Source organism: Melospiza melodia, chromosome 16, assembly GCF_035770615.1.
Source record: "Melospiza melodia melodia isolate bMelMel2 chromosome 16, bMelMel2.pri, whole genome shotgun sequence".
In the NCBI taxonomy this organism is placed as follows: domain Eukaryota; kingdom Metazoa; phylum Chordata; class Aves; order Passeriformes; family Passerellidae; genus Melospiza; species Melospiza melodia.
The window spans coordinates 896,648-917,158 of record NC_086209.1 but is presented as its reverse complement, the minus strand read 5'-3'; the positions used below and the strand labels follow the sequence as shown (position 1 = coordinate 917,158).

Genomic DNA, 20,511 nt, shown 5'->3' with positions numbered 1-20,511 from the left:
ATAAATTTCAAGTTTTGATATAACTATTGTTGCCTGGGACAAACTCCTTGAAGATAACTGATACCAGTGAGCAGCAACCTGCATTATAGCACTGACGAATAAGTTTCATTTAAGGTTAGTGAAGGAAGGACACCTTTACATTGTATTTTTACCTAAGTGGACTAAGTACACCCACCTGGTGTAAGTGGATCATGAGTGGTATTTCCTGTGCACAGAAACATAGGAACTGCCATTTGAAATAATGAAACAATTAATTTCATCTACAATCTTGTATTTGACAACAACCTGTCAGAAAAGATGGAAATTATGTAATGCTGGTCAACTGGACAGTGGTTCACTGAATACTGAGTCAAAATAAAAGAATGTTTTGTATTTTAAAGTATGAAATAGGCACTATTTTCAACTACCCTTTGATGAATTCATTAGCTCCTTGTGGGAATCCATAAAATCAGAGGGTTTTGGGAAAGCTGCAAAAAGCAGGCATCAGAGACAGCGGAACTATGATTAGAGCTAAGCAGTCGCCATAAGTTTGGTCAACAGAAAAATTACGTAAGAAGTAGAAAAGGACGAATAGAACAGTGGTCTGTGTATTAACGCTTGTCTAGAATAACTCCCTAAGTTGCAGAAAAGTGTATCTAGCAAGATATTTGGAAGTTCTAAGCTTAATAATGATGGTCTGTGCATTGTGCTTTAAGGCTTACAAGCAGGTATTGGATTTGAAATAAGCAAGCATTGTTTTAACCAAAGCTACATGTGCTTATAGTGGTTGGATGGAACTACTGTCAATATGCTTTTGCTTAGTGTCATTGGTCAAAAAAGTTTTAAAGTATGTTGTAACACTAAGTTCTTGGTCTGCTGCCTGGGATGTGAGCTGATGGCATCTTCCCATTGTATTGTCATAACCATGTAATGAGACTGATACTGGAAAATAAAACAGCTCAAGACACGTTCCTAGCAGTCCCGTCCTGTCCGTGATTTGTACATAGCCCCCGGCTGGTGATAGCTCCTCACCAGAAACTGGCTTAGATGCAGAAAGACTTTGTTAACAATTAGCACAATGCAAACACAGAGTCACAGCATTCAGCCTTTCTGCAATATCGTAATGCTACAAACAGCTCTTCACAGTCCAGATCAGTTTGCCACCGCACTAAGTCCTGGCAAAGATTAGCACACAAATCCTAGCATACTGAGTTTAATAATCAGCCTAAAGTTCTTGTATATTCGTGGGTAAACTGGGTACTGTGCTCCCCATGCTATTTGGGACTTCTTCCCTGAAGTTATCTATTACGTTTAATATGCACATGTTTCATGGTGTCAGTGGCTGGAGACAGGGACAACACACATCCTGACGTCCATGTAGCAAAAGAGTGTGTTTATTCCTCAAGCCCCTCTTTATAAAGGGGTTTGAAAAACCCAGTCTGGAGAGCTCATTGGTCTGATCTTTGACACCACCCAAGCTCCTGGACCAGCGAGACATCTGCAGCTTAGGATGGAATGTATTGGCTGAGGTTCCTGTCAGTCAACCCAGGGGCCAGGTTTATGGAGCCGGCAGGGCTTCTTATCTATAGCCAAATTAACTGCCCAGTACAAGCCAGCTTGTACTGTGACATAGTGTGACAGCTTGTCGTGGTTTGACCGGAAATGGGACATCTGGGATATGTTGTTTTTGCTGTAGTCACCAATGGGTGGTCGGATTTTAAGATGAGCACCTGGTTTGACCAGTGGGGTATTGTATCCGCCTCTTGAGACCACAAACCCAAGGAGTTAAAAGCAGGGCTCTTGTCCTTCAGAGCCCTCTTGGGATTTCCGGTGTGAAGGAGTTGGGTCGCCCTCCCCTGGCCCAGTTGCTGGCTGGGCTGGGGGAGGGGAAAGCCACGACAGACTGGGACAAAAAAGGGGCAGAATCTCTCTGGATAGACCATTCTGATTCTAGAATGAAAAGCCTGAAGAACCATTAGGCTTCTACAGCCTGCTCTCCAATTCCCAGAACACTCCACCAGCACAGCTGGGAATCCAAGGTATCATCTCTGATGTAGTAAACAGCAGTGTACCTCTGTACAGGGAGATCTAACAGGCATAGAAAAAAAACATCTCACATACTCAGAGACAACAGATTGTAGAAATCAATACAAAAATCATGTCCAGTGGGTGATTTTTGGTACTGTATTAAAAAGTGCTCTGAGAGAAATCAGCATGATTTTAAATTTGTTGATGATGCTTTAAAGAGACAAAAAGGTACTGTGAGTTAAAATAAAAATATTAAACCCCATACCTTTTAATTTTCTCCTCTTGCTTATTGGCATACTGTTTGAGTAGGATATGGTCATCACGTAGACGAAGAAATCTGTCTTCCAGTTCCTCTCGACTGATTCTTGATATGACTTGTCGAGCTTTTACATTCTGTGTAGATGATGATTCTACCCAAACCAAGGCAATTTTAAATTACCTTCAATACATTCAATAACAACATAACTCAAAGTCTAAATCACTTTGAAATTCTGAAAAAAAATTAACAAAAATTTTCAAGTAAAATGTATTTTACACTTGTTTCAGTCTACTGAATAATTTCCTCAGACTTATGGGCAGGTTAACCACTTCCTTTTTCCTTTCTCTAAGAGACTAAAAAAAACCATAGTTCAAATGATGCAGCAAACTGATTACATACCAGGCAATGCAAATATAACAATTTAGCAAGCAACTAGGAATGGTCAAACATAGTTAAAAGATAGGATCAACATTACCATTGAGATGTTTTCTAATGTTTCAAAGTGAACATACTCTCTTGAAGCTTGAAAGAATTAACTCACAGTTGTGAAAACGAACTCAAATACAAGACTAAGCCCAGCAGTCTCATTCTAATAGCAGCTGAGTAATATATAAGAATTGCACAGTACTTTTGGCTCCCATTTTCTTAAATGGATCTGACCTTGTCCTCAGTTCTGCAAAAAAGCATTCTCATTCCTTCTGGAAGGAGGAACATTATAGTTTGATGAGTTTTCCAGTTTTTAGCATCTCACAGAAACTTCTCTTTACAACGACCTACTTGAACACAGAATGAGTCACCGTACCTTTCAAAATTTAACCCAGATTTTGATCTTCATTTTGTGAAACATTTTTAGAAAGAAGTTAAGGAAGCCATGAGCAAAGTCTGCAATTTCAATAAATAGCATCTGGTACAAACCTTGTAATCCTTCAATTCCAGCTGGAGTAAGGACTGTATCTCTCACAGCCAGGTTCCCCGCAGTTTCATCAGCTGAAACAGGCATGGCTTAACTAGGAAGACAAAATTCAAATGCTTCTCCATCTACAATTTAAACTGTGAGACTAGAATGAACGACAAAACATCATATAAAATGATGGCTAAAGTAATGACAGATTCACTGGAATGACTGAGTCATGTATTACTGTAAATGTTCCTATCTCAACTGAATTCCTCAGAGGACAATAAAAACCGTCAAGTTTAACATTATGCCATTTTTAATCCATGCACAAAATATGGCTTATTTGGTTATGCAGTAGCTAGCTCCAATCGTATTTAATGCATGCATAATGCATGAGCTTTTAAAGTTCTAGACCGTTTTCAGCAATCTTTGGGCTAAGAACATATTTCCAAGTGGATGTGGGAGGATCTGATGGGGTTTCTTCTGTGTCTTTGTTTTTGGGGTGTTTTATTCAGTTGGTTTTTTTGGGGGGTGTTTTTTTTTGTTTTTGTTTTGTGGGTTTTTGGTTTTTAAAATTGATTGTTCATTTTAAGTCATGTCGAAGCTTAAGGCATCAACTGATAGGTGAATGACATCCTTCAAATTCTGTATGGGACTCTAAAATGAGGTGCTGGGGGTTATGAAGCCATTTCAGTATTACCTGCCAATCTCTTAGTCTTCTTTCAATCATTGTCCTAAGAGAAATTACTTTTTAAAACAGAGACATTCCTATGAATGATATTCATAAATCCAAACACATTTCTTTTTTAAGACACCAGAAAGATCAGCTACATGACAAAGTGAGATTAGGAAAGTATTAATTAGAGTATTAATCACAGTAATACATGAAGATACTGCTGTTTTTTTCTTGTCTTCCAGTGCAGAAAATTAAATGTTGGCCAGAGAATTAAGGAATGCTGAAACAACATGAAAAGGAGGCACATGAAGTTCTTAGGATGGCCTTTCCCCCCCACACTGTCACACCCTTCAGATGATATAAATCCTTAGCGAATCCAAAAATATCTATGAATCTATTGGCATATTAACAGCAATGTTAAAAAGACTTGCAACAGAAGACAGAAGTGACATAGTACAATCCACAGACACTCCACGAAATATCTCTTAATTTTTTCATCAAAACTATTGCCTATGTGATGCCTTTCTTCTACCAGCAAATCCATCTATTATAAACTAGTCTCCATATAGCTTTGTCCTAAAAGAACAAAAAGGATTAATGGAAGTTCCGTTTCCAACAAGTCAGTCTTGCTTTCAATATTTTTCATCACTAAAATTTAGACTAAATTAACAATACCTGGACAGATCCAGATGCTATGCTGAACCTTAAAAATTTTAATCAGATTTTATTTCTAAGAAAAGTAACCATACAGTCACTTCAGCACTTTTGTTAATCAAAAATAAGTGAAAAGAACTTCACATACAAGGAGAGGAAAAATTTCCATATCTCTAGAATTAGCCTATAAGAACTTCCAGTTCGATATAAAAAAGAATTTTATTGTTACTGGAGTTCAAGAAACTAAAACTTTCTTATATACTGCAGTACTTAATGTTTCTATCACCATCTGACAAATTACAAAACACTGTACACGACTTTGCTGAGTTATGCAAGACCAGCCTGTAACGAGATGAATGCTTAAAACTAGAGAATCAAACCTCATGCTTTAGGGTCCAAATTTTTATGTAATCACAGAAGCAATCTGTTGCACCAGCATCGTTCCAAAGTAGCAAAACTAAAGATGGATTACCTAAATTTTAAAAAGTACTCAGCCAGTGGAGTAGAAAGCACTTCTAGGGAAGGAGGTTTTAGGGAAATCTTAAAAATTACGACATCTAATTGTTTCAATGTGGATAGAGAATTTCATGAGTCTTGTACATGGCCAAAATGATGCTTTTCTTGCTATTTTTCCATACTCGGGCAGGGTAACACACCTCCCGCTTGAACGCAGTGGCCAACTCCCGCTTTTTACGTACAAAATAGACACTGCAACCGAAAAGGCCTCTCGGGCTGTTCTAAATAAAGCGGTGAGGCACTGCCTTTCCCACGGGCATCGAGGTGCGCGCGAGTGGCCTCACGGGCCTGACATTATCGCTTCACGAGCTCCGCCGCAGGCTGGCTCCCCGGCTGGGGACAGCCCACTGCAGGGAGCGGTGCCACATCCCCCCGAGCAGCTGCAGCTGCAGCTGCGGCCGCGCCGCGCTCCCCGCGCTGCGCCCGGAGGAAGAGCAGCCGCTCGCACTCACCGTCCCGCCGGCCCGGCACGACCCCCGGCCCACCGCCGGAACTGCCTAGGGACAAACGGCTCCGTCCGTTTCCGGGGGCGCGCGCCCCGCTGCCTACTGGGAGTTGGAGTTCGGGGCGAGGCCGAGTGCCGCCGCTCCGCGCTCGGGACACTGTGGGGACACGCTCTCGGCCTCTGCCCGCGCAGTGCATGGGGAGCAGAGGAGGGGAGCTGCGGCGAGAACTGAAGGTACTGCTTCAGATGTGCAGTATGCAAACATTTTCTTGGATGTTGCTCTTTATGGCTGTTGTACCTCTGCTGGGCTTGTTTACAAAATAGCAGTCCAGAAAAGCAGTAAGTGATTCCTTTGAAAGTAATTTTCGTGATGTTAATGAAAGGAAGGCTAATTCTATAAAAATATTAGAAAAAGCTTTCTAAGATTACAATCAGATACACCTGTACAGGGTATGCTGGGTTTGGTATTGCTATTAATTTGCTATTCAACATTAAAAGTGTTTCACTATGGGGCAAGTGTTGGGAGGACAAGGTTAAAAATGGATTGCTGACGACAAAGTTGTTTCTGCAATTGTTTTCCCTCAAAGACCAACCTTGTCCCTGAGAGATCCTAAAATTATTCAGTGTGGAAATTTTAGGTATTTGTGTTTGCTTTAGGTTGTTTTCTCTCAGCTAAGAGAAATGGAATTCACTCAAAGAAATAACAGGATGTTAAAGACTTAAGTGCATTTCCCCCATATGCTTAAGACTACTTGTGGTGGGTGGGAGGTGGGGAGAGAGGGATAATGAAGCTTAGAGATTGTAAAATCACAGCCCTGTGAAGCGGTGTGCCTGTGCCAGGCCTAATGTTGCATTAAAGCAGGGCACAGGCCTGTTGCATGCAGTTTTTGCCCTTGCTAAGATAGAACAAGGTTAGTAGTGTCTATGCCTAAAGTTTTGCCAGCGTGGTGATGGAATAAATCTATTCTTTATACTTCACGTATGGATTTTGGCCATCTTGGTTATCTGCAAATATTTTGCCTCCCACAGCAGGGGAAAGATCTGATCTAAGTCTGCAGCTAAGGATTTTAATGGAAAATAACTTCAGAGCCTGTTGGCAGTAGTAAGATTCTTAACTCTTTAAGGACAACCTGGTTATTTTGTAATTGGTCTTGTTTTGATATAGTTGTATGTAGTTAAATGCTGTCTGTCAAAATCCCAGATTGGCTTTTGATTTGTAATTATGCAGTATGTGTCTTATATGTGGTAAGCTGGTCTCACTCTCTCAAATTTTCATGTATATAATGAGTTTTCATTTATGCTGTTATAGAAGAACAATTCTGTTCCAAGTACACATATTAGAAGTTCTTTAGCGTGCAGGGCTATGTGGTGGTTTAATTTGAAATTGGGTAGAAATATTAATTTTGTGTCGTGGTTTTGGTTTGCTAATTTGAGATTTTGCTAATTTTGAGATTTTTTAGGTAATATATTGTTATAGATACATATTATAATATTGGCTCTTTGCAAATATTAAAATGAATATGTGTTATGTTGGAAAGTTATGCTGTATTAATCTCCTTTAAGTAGTGCTCTATTAATCTCTTTTAAATAGTGTGAAAAGTTCTTAGACTATAGCATAATATTAAAATAGAAACTATGTAAGATATTTTTTGTAACTAGCTGAAAGAATGAAAAAGATAATCAAGAAATCCTTCGCATTATCCTATCTGGATAGAGATAACAGCAAACAGACCAAAATTCCAAGAGAACAGTTATTGCTTCCTTATCGGGAAAGCTTAGACTTTGAGGAACCAAGAAGACTGGTTTACAAGATGGGGGGGGGAAGCTAAAATTAAGCAGAAATACCCTAGTGTGAAAGGAATGCTTGACTCATGTGTGAGATACATGAATATGCAATAGGCTATTGCTTTAACGGGTAATATATTGTTAGCAAGGTGTGCTTTGTGGCAGAGTGCCAGGCGCCCGGACGTCCGTAATTCTTTGCTTTTGATTGTTTCTTATTCTCCTAATTTTTATTACTATTTTCATTACTATTAATGAAATAAACAGGGCCAGGAGACTTCTTCTCCTGTGTAATGCCTTTATTAAAAAGTGATCAGCTCAGGATTGGGCGGCTCGACGGGTCTGCAGCGTCCGTCGTCTCTCCCAAGGCGACTCAGAGGAGGAGGATATGCGCAGCTCTGTCCACCAGGGGCAGGGCTGGGGGAAATCCAGTCCTCGTGGGAGCCTTTATGGCGTGATGTCCCCGTCAGATGTTGCCTCGGTCTGGGTCTCCAGACCCCCCAGTCCTGGCCCGGGGGATCTCGAGGACAGGGTGAGGAACGATGAAGGTTTCCCGCATCTCTGCAGGCCCAGCACTTGGTTCCTCACGTCCAGACATCACTCCAGTCTCTCAACTCTTAGGTGGCTCGTTGTTTTTTGGGGTTTCTCCATGAGTTTGGAGATGGGGGTCCCACAAAGCATTCTGGTCTTGCGAGTCACTTTGCATAACCCCCCCCACCTTCTCAGGTGTCTTCCCTATTCTGAGAAAGGTAAAACTTAGCTTCGGGCAAGGTCCCCACCCAGGAGAGGGGCCATTACCTCGCCCCAGCCAGGGCTTTTACTAATACAAAAACAACCATTAACGACAACGACCCGTGATTACAATAACAAAACACACAGAACTTGGGCAGGGCCAGTGGTCTGGCTGCCTTTTTGAAACTTTTTCTCATAAAAAAAAAATATTAACCGAGTTTTTGTTCATAACAATTAAACTTCTAAAATTTTAACAAACGTGAGTGGCGTTTTTTGCATGTATTAAAGAGTGTGGTGGGTTTGTAGTTGGTTAATTACTAATGTTATGGGTAGATAAAGCCGCCCATTTTTTAAAAAAGGTTGCAGAGTTAACAGGTTGGGCCAGTTGCTGCCAGGGTGGAGTTCTAATTGTTTGTTACTGTAATCACCTGTCGTTTTCGTTAAGTGTCGTTGATGGATAAGAATTCCCCCTTTTGTTGAGTGACACCCTGCTGCTTCCTGGAGGATGACACCCAGACAGTGAAGGGACATCGAGTCGACATGACATCGGATCCAGTATGCAACGGGAGGGACCCCTCACAAAACCTAGCCAAAAACCCCTAAAACAACGAGCCAACACAAAATTGATGAATCAAAGCAATGTCTAGGTGTGAGGAACAGAATCTAGTGGCCACCAAGACCCTTTTTACCCCTCACCCTAACCTAAAAAGACGTCGGCTAGACAGAGGACCTCTAATGTTGGACTGAAAAGCAAAGGAATTTCCCGATGCTCTCCTGAGGACAGAGCCTCCAGCTCTGCCCACAGATCAGTGGACAAAGCTGCACTTTTCCTTCTCGGAGTCACTCCTGGGAGCAGCGGCGGTGTGAGCGCAGACCCATTGGTTCTCCCCACCCGAGCTAATTGCTTCTAATAGGGGATTGAAAAGGACAAAGGTCTCCTGCCCGTGTTTATTTCAACTAATATATTCGTTTTTTGTTGTGAAATCGGATTAGGAGAAAGGTAAAGTAGGTTTAAAATTTTAAAAGGGTATAAAGAAAAATTTATTAATAGTAATTTAAAGAAAGAGTAATAAGATTTACACTGAAATTTTTAGAATACTTTTCTTATTTTTGTAACTTTCTTTGTTATAGAATATTTTTTTTTTTTTAGTTTACTTAGTGAGAGAAGACTCTTTTGTTAATATTATGGAGACCTCGATAAGAAAAAATAGGGGTTTTGTGGGTTTTTTATGAATAGTACCCACCTGAGGAAATCTGTAATTGTGAAGTTTTTTAATAAGTTTTTTTAATAGTTGAGTTTGTTATAAACGATCAAATCGGTAGCCAAATTTATAGAAAAATTCAACAAGAATTTATTCAGTCAATTAACAAAAATAGAAAATTTGAAATCCCACTGAAATAAACAGGGCCAGGAGACATCTTCTCCTGCTCAATGCCTTTATTAAAAAGTGATCAGCTCGGGATTGGGCGGCTCGACGGGTCTGCAGCGTCCGTCGTCTCTCCCAAGGCGACTCAGAGGAGGAGGATATGCGCAGCTCTGTCCACTAGGGGCAGAGCTGGGGGAAATCCAGTCCTCGTGGGAGCCTTTACGGCGTGATGTCCCCGTCAGATGGTGCCCCTCCCACTCAGTCGGCCTGGTCTCACCGCCGGGGTCACCTCCCATGGTCAGGGCGAGAGGGTCCGAAGGTGTTCCGCGTCTCTGCAGGCTCAGCACTCGGTTCCTCACGTCCAGACATCACTCCAGTCTCTCAACTCTTAGGTGGCTCGTTGTTTTTGTGGTTTCTCCATGAGTTTGGAGATGGGGGTCCCACAAAGCATTCTGGTCTTGCGAGTCACTTTGCATAACCCCCCCCACCTTCTCAGGTGTCTTCCCTATTCTGAGAAAGGTAAAACTTAGCTTCGGGCAAGGTCCCCACCCAGGAGAAGGGCCATTACCTCGCCCCAACCAGGGCTTTTACTAATACAAAAACAACCATTAACGACAACGACCCGTGATTACAATAACAAAACACACAGAACTTGGGCAGGGCCAGTGGTCTGGCTGCCTTTTTGAAACTTTTTCTCATAAAAAAATATTAACCGAGTTTTTGTTCATAACAGTCCCCCCTCTTTTTCTTTGATCGAGCTTAAACTCTAAGCTCGCATCAATTCCCGATTTTTGTTTTGAATCTACTATAAATCTCTTGTGCACTTTGGTAATTACGGTTACTTAACCTTGTTACTTTCCTTGGTTTCTTCACGGCAAACACTATTTTACTGAAACAGATAAATAAGCATAGTAAAAATAGCAATCCTCCAAGTACACACACAGAGAGAAAAACTACCTTTTCCCACACATCCTTTTTGAAAATCTCCAGGTTCTCCCACCCACTGGGATCAAGTGTAGGAGTTTGATCTTCATTATTTACACATGCTAACCTTTTTATTTCGTTTGAAATGTTCCTAATAATTGAATTCTTTATTTTTAATACTGCCTGGAGCCGAATAACTTTGTTTAACATAGATATTGGGATCCGAATTTGGCTTTTACAATTTTGGATTTTCTCAATTTCTATTTCACTGTGCCTGTTCTGTTTAATTTCTCCCAAATTATATATAGGAACTCCCAAACTTGATCCAGTTTCTTTGGGCAACAAGAAAATTGGTTTTATCACTCCAGCCGTGCAGCTGCCAGACAAGATCAAATCTAGGGGTTTAAGGCTCCCCTGAAATGTGTTCCTAAAGGGGTTTATCTCTTTTCCAGTACACTCATATAAATACTTGTAACAAACAATTTTTCTTACCATCTTCACCATTTCTTTGCCCTTTACTAGATCTGCTGAGCTTGTTTCAGCAGCATCCCATTCAAAGCACAACCAGGCTTCCCCTATAGGGCACTCTCCTAGGAGTGGCTGCCTAAAAGTGGCAGTATTGTATACTATCCAATTCACTCTCTTATTTTTTTGATAAAAGACCAATTGGGAGAGGTTAACACAATCAGGGTTAGAACTGATGTGGACTCTCGACAAGGAGCTCACTTCCTCCTCACAGAGGGGTTGGTAGCATTCATTGCACGGCTCAGCTGGGCTCCCCTGAGCACCACCAGCAATCAGAGCCATCAGCACTACCCTTCCCAAGAGTCCGGTATGGGTCATCTTGCACAGCCTGCCCACCCGGCCTTGCCTCTTGGGGAATTTTACTGAGGAAAAGCTTCCAAGCTCTTCAGAGTCCCTTCTACCCGCTTCTCTGGTTAAACCTCTCTTGGTCTGTTCCCTGCCAATTTTGGTTTCCCCTCCCAGGGGAGTGTTCTGTAGAGGATTAACCTGGAGTCTTTAGAAATAAATTGGGGAACTTAACTAGAATTACTTATTTACAGTCTTAAACTTTTTACCAACATAGTTTACACAGAACAGTCTTAAAACATTTTAAGCAATATTAGAACTCTGATACCAATTTTTTTTTTTTCCACACAGTTCAGTCTTTTTGACTCTTCCTTCTGAGAGTCATCTTTAAATCACAGTATACTCAGGTGAATTAACTTGTGAAGCAGATGAATCTTGTCCAGCGCCGGGGGGTGAGAGTGATGTAGACTCTGGTCCAATGCCAGAGGGGGAAGCTGATGTTGGATCCAGTCCCGTACCTGGGGGTGAGACTGGCCCTTTTATTCTTGTGATATGAGTCCAACCTTTTTCTTTGGTCTGCACAGCTGAATTTGTGATCAGGAGCACCTGGAAGGGGCCTTCAAATTTAGGCATTAATGTTCCCGTAGTCCATGATTTTATCAAAACCCAATCTCCTGGACTAATGTTGTGAACTTTTGTGTCGAGAGGGGAAGTTTGAGGAAGGTATCCTTTCTTTCTAAGTCCCTCCAGAATTCTTCCAATTATTTCTAAATACTTTCTGGTAGCTTCTTCCCCTTCCAGATAGTCTCCTGTGCTATAAGGTGTTAACAAGAATGGCAGCCCAAACATCATTTCATAAGGTGAAATTCTTATGTCAGCCCGAGGTCTTGTTCTGATGCGCAATAGCGCTAGGGGCAAACACTTCAGCCAATTCATCTTTGTTTCCTCAATCAATTTAGTTAATACATTTTTGAGAGTTTTGTTCATTCGCTCCACCCTCCCAGAACTCTGGGGGTGCCACGGAGTATGCAACCTCCATTTCATTCCTAACGCCTCAATTATATTTTGTAATGTTTGGGACACAAAATGTGGACCTCGGTCTGAGTCTATGGTGTTCACAATACCATATCTGGGGATAATATTCTCGAGGATTGCTTTTGCCACGACTTGAGCTGTTTCCCTCCTGGTCGGGAAGGCTTCTACCCAGTGTGTGAGATGATCAACTATAACCAGTAAATATCTGTATCCTTGCACTGGGGGCATTTCAGTGAAATCTATCTGTATGCTTTGGAAGGGTCTCAAGGCTAATTCCCTTCCTCCAGGTGCTACTTTTCTCATAACTTTCTGGTTCACTTTTTGACAAATGATACACCCTCTGGTAACAGCTTTAGCCAGGCTATATACCCCGATGCATAGGTTATTTCTTAGGAAATGATCACATAGTCCTTGGACTCCCCAGTGAGTTATTTATGTAGTTCTGTTAGCACTGTCCGAGCCAGTGCTTTATTCAAAAACACCCGTCCATCTGAGGTTAACCACTCTCCCTGTTGTCCTTGATATAACTTTAAATCTTTTATTGCTTCTAATTCTTCTTCACTAAATATAGGTTCCTCCCCTTTTTCAGGTGTCGTTTTTGTCTTCAAAATTTTTACTGGGTCCCCTGGTTCTAGAGCTGCTTCTTTGGCTATCTGATCAGCCAGTCGGTTTCCTTTAACTTCTAAACTGTCTCCTCTTTGGTGCCCCTTCATATGGACCACTGCTATTTCTATAGGTTTTTGTAGGGCCTCTAGTACTGATCGGACTAGGTTCTCATGGGCTAAGCTCTTTCCCTTTGAACTTAAATACCCACGTTCCTCCCATATTTTCCCAAATGTATGAACTGTCCCATATGCATATTGGGAGTCCGTATAAATGGTTCCCCGGTCCCCCTCCAGTAAGTCCAGTCCCCTTTTCAGGGCATATATTTCACAAAATTGTCTCCCAATTTCCATACCTTGTGGTATTTTGTTGAGACAGGACTTATCTGCCCCTGTATCAACCAAAAATTTAAATTCCTCATTTAGGGGTCCCACTTCAAAATTTACCAAGGGCCCTTCTAGATGTTTCATCGGGTCCCCTATAGTAAAAAGCCCTTGACACCCCTAGTCCTCCCCCTTAAGAATCCTTCCTAAATTGTCTTGTTCCTTGGCTATTGCCTCATCGAGACTGAGCTTTTTACAAAACCTCCTGATGTGTCCTGCCTCCCCACAGTAATAACACTGTCGTCCTCTCAAAGGGACTTCTTGAGGTCTCTCAACCCTTCGTGCGCCGGTCAGTACTGGCCTACCTCTGCCTCCTCCTGGTGGTGGACCCGCCCATCCTGCACTTTCTCTAGCTACTGCAACCATGATCTTAGCCTTGGCCTTTACTTTTTCTTCCTCCCTCCTTAAATACACCTTCAATGCCTCCTTTAATAACTCATTAATGTCCTTCTCCTGCCAATCTTCCATCTTTTCCAGTTTTCTCCGTATATCAGGCCAAGATTTGGTAACAAATTGGACTTTTAGTAGCATTTGACCTTCCAGGGTGTCTGGGTCTATTCTAGAGTACAACTGAAAGTTCCGCCTTAGGCGATTAAGCCAGGCAGCAGGAGCTTCATCCTTCTCCTGTGTACCCTCATATGCCAATTGGGTATTAGTTCCTTTGGGAACTGACTCTTTGATCCCCCGTATTATCAAAGACCTATATTCCCTCATGGCCTTCCTCCCCTCCTCCTGATTAGGGTTCCAGTTGGGCTCCGTTAGTGGCAATTTCTGTTCACCTGTTGGCACCTGGGGTCCTGGACTGTTATCTTTCTCCCAAATTTTTATGCCAGCCGCCCTTATCATCTGGACCTCTTCTGGGGAAAATAATATACTCAGGATGGAATTCATCTCCCCCCAAGTGTAGATATTTGGACCTAGAAATTGATCCACTTGGTTGGCTATGCCCACTGGGTCCTCAACTAAATGCCCCAACTCTTTCTTGAATCCTCTCACCTCAGAAGCAGTTAGGGGAGCATTCACAAAGCCAACACCTCCCGCTATTCCTCCCATAGGAACCTCTCTGAGGGGAAAGAGTCTCTCTGCCTTGGAGGTCTTGGATCTGGTGCTACAGTATGGCCCATCTTCAGATGCCAAACTACTTTGAGGGTTCTCTGGGTTACCCTGAACTTTCTGCCCATCAGCAGGTGTATTTGCTGATAGCTGTCTACTGGGCGAGGAGGCATTTGTGTCCCAGGTAGAAAGAGGTAAAGGGACAGCAATAGGAGGGGGAGAGGGACCTGAGTAGATATTAATCGGAGCTGGAGAAGGGGTGGAGAATGCAGCAGGTGGAGTAGGCACTTGTGGTGGTGCAGAAGGAACTGGAGGAGATACTGGGTTCATCATAGCAGAAGCTGAAGAGGTAGAAGGAGGAGTTTGAGCAGGTGGTAATGAGATGGCAGCCGGGGGAGGAACCGGACCTGCCATTTGAGGTGCTTGAAGAAGAGGATTATAAGGTGGAGGGGCAGAAGGAGGCAAATAATCCAGGGAGTCCCATCTTTTACTAGTTCTATCATCCCCTCCTTCATTCCCCTCTTTCTTCCTCTGTACCTTACAAATTCGCACCCCTTCATCCCCAACACCACTCTTTAACCAGCAAGCCACATACAATAATTGCTCAGGATCAGTATCCCCTCGAGCTGTCAGATAATTATTTAATTGTTGGCACATCCACTTATCCTTTGTCCCACACCAAGGCCATCCTCCTTGCAACTCTAATTCTGGCCACGCTTCCATACAATAATGGATCATTTTCACTTTATCTAATCCCTCCGTGGCCTCTATAGAATCCCATTTTACTAACAGTTCTCCTAAGGGACTACTAGGAGGTATATCCCTCAGTCTCTTGCCAGTCTTTTTACTACTACAACATCCCATTTTTCAAGTCTCAATAAAAAAAATCCCGAAGGTGCCTCTACTGACCGGGAATTTCAAAAAAAACCTTCCTTGAGGAGCTCCAGCCTCCTCCACTGAACTTCAAATTTACTGCCTGATGCTCAGGACTTTATACTGAAACAACTGCCCAATCTCTTGATTGCCCAACTTCCTAGCGTCAGGTCTTACATCTATCGGGACTTAAACACACGAAGCCACGGCCAAGAATCCGGGTCGTGCCTGACACCCTCAGTCAGGAGAAACAACTGCCTGATTTTTAGTTTGCCTAACCTGCCAATTTTTAGGCTTCACCGTATCAGGACTTAAAAGCAAACCGCAGCCTCCTTTGCTGGGGTTTGTGCCTGACTCCTTTGTCAGGACTTACTTTGCCTGCAGGGCTTGTGAACCACCCGAATCCTTCTCGGGACTGACAAATCTTACTCGAATCCTTCTCGAGACTTACAAAAGTGCCTGACCTCCCTTTGTCAGGACTTTGGGGTGCGTGCCACTCATACACAGTAATTCACTCCGCACGCCCGGAGTGGGGGGGCCCTTTATTCCCCCTTGGGAGACGACTCACTCACACTAATTCCACGTGCTTCCCCCTGTTCCTGGCCGCTTTTCTCGCGAAAAGACGGAACCGCAGTACTGAGGGGTCCACTCTCGCTTCGAAGGTCCGGCTGCCGGCCCTCGTCTCACTCACACACACATGCGCACGTCTCCCGCTCCCGCCACCGAGTTTCTCACCAGTCCGGTGCTCCGGTGCTCCTCTGCGTTGCTGTCCTGAGCCGGTCCCTCTGGTCCTGGTAGCCAGCTGTCCTCTGAAGATCCAAGATGGCCAGTCCTGAGTCCTCTTGCGGTGTGGCTATTCCGGACGAGAGCCCCCAGCTGAAATAAACAGGGCCAGGAGACTTCTTCTCCTGCGCAATGCCTTTATTAAAAAGTGATCAGCTCGGGATTGGGCGGCTCGACGGGTCTGCAGCGTCCGTCGTCTCTCCCAAGGCGACTCAGAGGAGGAGGATATGCGCAGCTCTGTCCACTAGGGGCAGAGCTGGGGGAAATCCAGTCCTCGTGGGAGCCTTTATGGCGTGATGTCCCCGTCAGATGGTGCCCCTCCCACTCAGTCGGCCTGGTCTCACCGCCAGGGTCACCTCCCATGGTCAGGGCGAGAGGGTCCGAAGGTGTTCCGCGTCTCTGCAGGCTCAGCACTTGGTTCCTCACGTCCAGACATCACTCCAGTCTCTCAACTCTTAGGTGGCTCGTTGTTTTTTGGGGTTTCTCCATGAGTTTGGAGATGGGGGTCCCACAAAGCATTCTGGTCTTGCGAGTCACTTTGCATAACCCCCCCCACCTTCTCAGGTGTCTTCCCTATTCTGAGAAAGGTAAAACTTAGCTTCGGGCAAGGTCCCCACCCAGGAGAGGGGCCATTACCTCGCCCCAGCCAGGGCTTTTACTAATACAAAAACAACCATTAACGACAACGACCCGTGATTACAATAACAAAACACACAGAACTTGGGCAGGGCCAGTGGTCTGGCTGCCTTTTTGAAACTTTTTCTCATAAAAAAATATTAACCGAGTTTTTGTTCATAACACCCACCACAGCCAAGACAGCCCCGGGTGCAGCTGCTGGGTGCCCTTGGGATCCTGCTGACTGAGAGACAGCCTTCTCTGGAAGGTACACACCGAGTGCTTCAAGCAGCCTGCTTATATGCAGTTTATTCTGCCTGAGGCAGAGATGACCACATAATTCTTTGTCTCTCTTTGCATGTAAAGTTGGATCCATACATGTGTAGAAACAGACAAAGAAAGTGTCCAAAGCCGAGATGAATGTCTGAGTGCCCAAGAGGAAGAGCTATTCACATGTAGTAGATGATGCCATCTCTTGAGTAGCAGAGATTCCATCAAATCCAGGTGCATGATCTCATGGGCTTCCTGAGATGTCCCATTGATCATCACCCAGGAAATTCCAGATGATATCTTCCAGGTGCAGAGGAAATCCCCTCTGATGGCTCCAGCCTGTCTCCTACATCTGTTAATGGGTCTGGCATAGTCCCAGAGCTTGTCTGGGAACTGGTTACCATATGAATATATCTAGTCCCAACCAGGAGGATTGCAGACATCGTGGCTCAGGACTACTCTGTTTATACCATAACAGGGTTTGATTTTATCTCAACTCTGTCCAGGAATCAGTTATAATGTGAATAGGACTCTGTTCCTGGACAGGGTGGTTTCACAAACATGGGTTTAGACTTTACTAATATTTTATACATACATATATCTATTTCTATAGCATGAATTATCTCTACTGCATATAACAAGTTTATGGGTTATGTTAACTTATTGTTTTAAAGATGAGTCATTTAAAAGTAAAAGTTTATATTATTTATTTTAAAAATTAATTTCATTTTTGGGAATAAAGTTTTTCTTTTCTTCAGTGTATAGGACTTTTTGTTTGTTTAATTTCTTATAGGATTATAGTTATTTTAATATTTGTTTATTTTTATATGGAGGTTTTTGTTTGATATTAAATTGATTTCTTTTTAAAATGGTTTTTATGTGTTTTAGGGAATAAGAGGTTTTTTTATAGTTGTTATAAGAGGATTTTAGTATCAAGATTAAGGTGTCTTTTTATTTATTGTCCAGGTACTGGACAATATTAAGATTAAGATGTCAAGATTAAAGTGTCTATTTATTTATTGTCCAGGTATTGCCTGGAGCTGAGCCCTGGCTGCCCCACAACCCCAGCCCTGGCCTGCACCTCCCTGCGAGCCCCAAGCTCATGCTCACAGTCCCACACTTCCATTCCTGGTCCTGCCGCTTCCCACCATAAACACCACTTCATCCTGACTTCCTTGTTTTCCCTGGAAGCTGGGGATACAAAGAACCTGCAGCTGAATCAGCTGGCAAATTTTGATGATAAATGCCTTCTGCTACTACTTGCCTTAACCATATTCCTCTGCATTCCACTTCAACCAATTGTTTCCCAACATACCAGCACCGTCTGTCCCCTGTTGCCGAGACCCCTTCTCAACTCCCCTTATTGCTCCTTGGGCATGGATTATCTTTAATTACCTGAAGGTAATTAAAGGGAGAAGGTGCAAACTATCTCAACATTCTTTCAAGGGATTCTTCAGAGATCTTTCTGGATCATCATCCCTTTTGCCAGGACCCGTTGCTGGCTTTACCTATGCAACCCTCTATGGGTGCCCTCTCAGGGCTGCTCTCCAAAAATCCTACTGATTGGTGACATTTTCAGTGGTCCTTCCCTGTAGACTCTTTATGGACCTTCTAGTCCACTATTTGCCTGTCTCGAGTGGACACTGTTGGGTACTCAGCCAATTGCCCAGTACTGGCTGGCACCAAAGGGAACTGATCACCAAAGCTGGCTGAGGGGTGCCTTGGGCTCCCACTCACTGCCGTGAGATGAGGATCCCAGATGAGTGCTCATTTTCTTAGGAAAATTAATCCCTGATGGCAGAAGTTTTTATCCCAAAAAGAGACAGAGGAGTCCCATAACTTTATTGGAATAAGTGCAGAGGCCATGGGCGATTTCCCATGGGGTCTTTCAAGTGGTTGAGGGATGCAGCCCCCTTTTTATCCTAAGTTTCCCACTGCATCGCGTTCTTCTTTGCCCCATTGGCTGAGGTAAACAGACAGTACAGACTTCCCGAATCACCTACTCTATGCCCCACTCTAATATGCACTCTCCCTTTTGCTATACAAAAGAAAGAAATAGAAACTCTTCCTAATTCTATGAAGTCTCTGTTCTCTTGCTCTGGCTTCAGGAATTTAACATAGCTTTGGCTGAGCAACAGTCTGTGTTGATTAGTAACAGTTTCTATAACTAAGAATTTCTCCTATTACTTCACTAGCCATAAGTGGGAAATAAAAGGACATAATGAATTCTCGTCATAACGGGCTTTGGAGCTCAAGAAAAAGGAGAGAGAGAATAAGATCAAGGCCATTGAATGCAGAAAAGGAGTACTTATTCCTGGGATATGGGGAGTTAGACCTGAGCAGTGGGAACAAACAAACCGAAAGTGGGAGGAGAAGAACAAAAGGAGACAAAATAGGAGAAGAGAACAAAGAGCAAGAGGCACAATCAGCTTGGATTTTTTCCCTAATCTCATAGGGGAAGGGTTCTTTGCTGATGTTAAGGATGAAGAATAGCCTTAAATTAGTTATGTGGGTTTTTGGAGGTTTCTCTCTGTTCCTTGTGATATGTGGCAACATCTGTAGTCCAGATAGCATTGACAGAATATGTGTCTTACTTGGGCCAATGCTACTGGGGTGGATTTCTTTTGTTTATCCTTAACCATGCCAGGAGATGTTTCCACACATGTTTAATTGGCATCCCAATAAGTAACCTTATTGGGTTTGCAAAATGGGTAGGAGTTGGAAGCAAATAAACCAAACGTGAAGGATCACTGGTGTAACATAGCCAGTGGTGTTACAAAATTGGACATATGCTAAAGATTAGGGATTAAGGCAAACGGCGAGGGCATCCAAGCCAGTATTATAACACAATCACAGAATGAAAGCGGACTATAGCTCCAATAATTAGATTTGTTAGGACGAGTACCTGAAAATTATTGCCTGTTTTTCAACCACTTTTTAAACCCACAATCAACTTATATGAGCAATGTCCTAGTCCCATGACCCAAAAATAATACTGTCATCCTCAATCCCAATTCTCCATGGTATCAGAAAGTGACCAAATATTGCCACAATTGGACTTATCCTGGAAGTGCTGGTGCAAATGTGACTGTAAGAAAGCTTCCACCAGGTGTCTTTTTAATGTGTGAGGATAGGGCATGACCCACAATTCCAAGTGATTTGTTTGATAGTCCTTGTTACTTAGGAAGACTAAACATGTTTTCTGCTAGCATGCATGAAATGCTGAATCAGACTACTTGGAGGGCAGGACATAGCAAGATAACTGAAAGAGCAATCACAAGCTTAAGACCTGATTGTGACAATTGTGTAGAGTTTTGAGGCGCTCCAGCATAAATCATCCCTTACTACAGGTGTTGCTGCTGCTCAAGCTTTGGCTACGCTTAAATAAGTTGGAATGCTGGACAGTCCAACAACTAAAGGTAACTTCACTATTTTAAATCAGACGTTCACTGGTGTAGATAGCATTAGACATGGCACACTGCAAAATAGAGCTGCTATAGATTTGTTGTTGTTGGCGCATGGGCACAAGTATGAGGAATTTGAAGGAATGTGTTGTATGAACCTCTCTGACCATTCTGCAGCCATTCACAGGAAACTCAAACAACGACAAAATAACATGAAGAAATTGACTGGGAATGACTAGGGTTTGGATGAATGGTTTGAGGGATGGAGAAGAACTGGATGGTTGAAAGATACCATAAAGGGAGCTTTGTTATTAGTAGTAGTCATTATTATATTGCTTTGTGTTATTCCATGCAACATGAAATTGGTGAGCTGCTTGGTAGAAAATATGATGGAAAGGGTCTGGCTGGTTCAAGAAGAAGAAGGG

General features: G+C 43.0%; 1 protein-coding gene and 1 long non-coding RNA gene across 17 annotated transcripts in view; one reads left to right on the top strand and one right to left on the bottom strand.

Moving 5' to 3' along the window:
- The window catches only part of RPGRIP1L (RPGRIP1 like), a 51,133-nt gene extending 45,614 nt beyond the window's left edge, over nucleotides 1–5,519 (bottom strand). For 7 of the 9 annotated variants that reach the window (XR_010029707.1, XR_010029708.1, XM_063170177.1 and 4 more), the window contains exons 1-3: nucleotides 5,460–5,519; nucleotides 3,182–3,273; nucleotides 2,273–2,417 (exon numbers count right to left, since the gene is read on the bottom strand). Coding sequence is in view for 7 of the 9 variants with exons in the window: in XM_063170177.1 (XP_063026247.1) it covers nucleotides 2,273–2,417; nucleotides 3,182–3,266 (230 nt within the window). In the remaining 2 variants the exon portion in view is untranslated. Of the gene's footprint in view, nucleotides 1–2,272; nucleotides 2,418–3,181; nucleotides 3,317–5,459 lie in introns of all 9 variants that reach the window. The other 2 variants (XM_063170174.1, XM_063170175.1) reach the window with 2 other exon arrangements.
- Nucleotides 5,520–5,562: 43 nt separating this feature from the next.
- LOC134425526 (uncharacterized) overlaps nucleotides 5,563–20,511 on the top strand; it is a 29,423-nt gene continuing 14,474 nt past the window's right edge. For 3 of the 8 annotated variants that reach the window (XR_010029714.1, XR_010029716.1, XR_010029715.1), the window contains exon 1: nucleotides 5,563–5,686. This is a non-coding gene — a long non-coding RNA (uncharacterized LOC134425526). Of the gene's footprint in view, nucleotides 5,792–20,032; nucleotides 20,102–20,511 lie in introns of all 8 variants that reach the window. The other 5 variants (XR_010029712.1, XR_010029711.1, XR_010029709.1 and 2 more) reach the window with 5 other exon arrangements.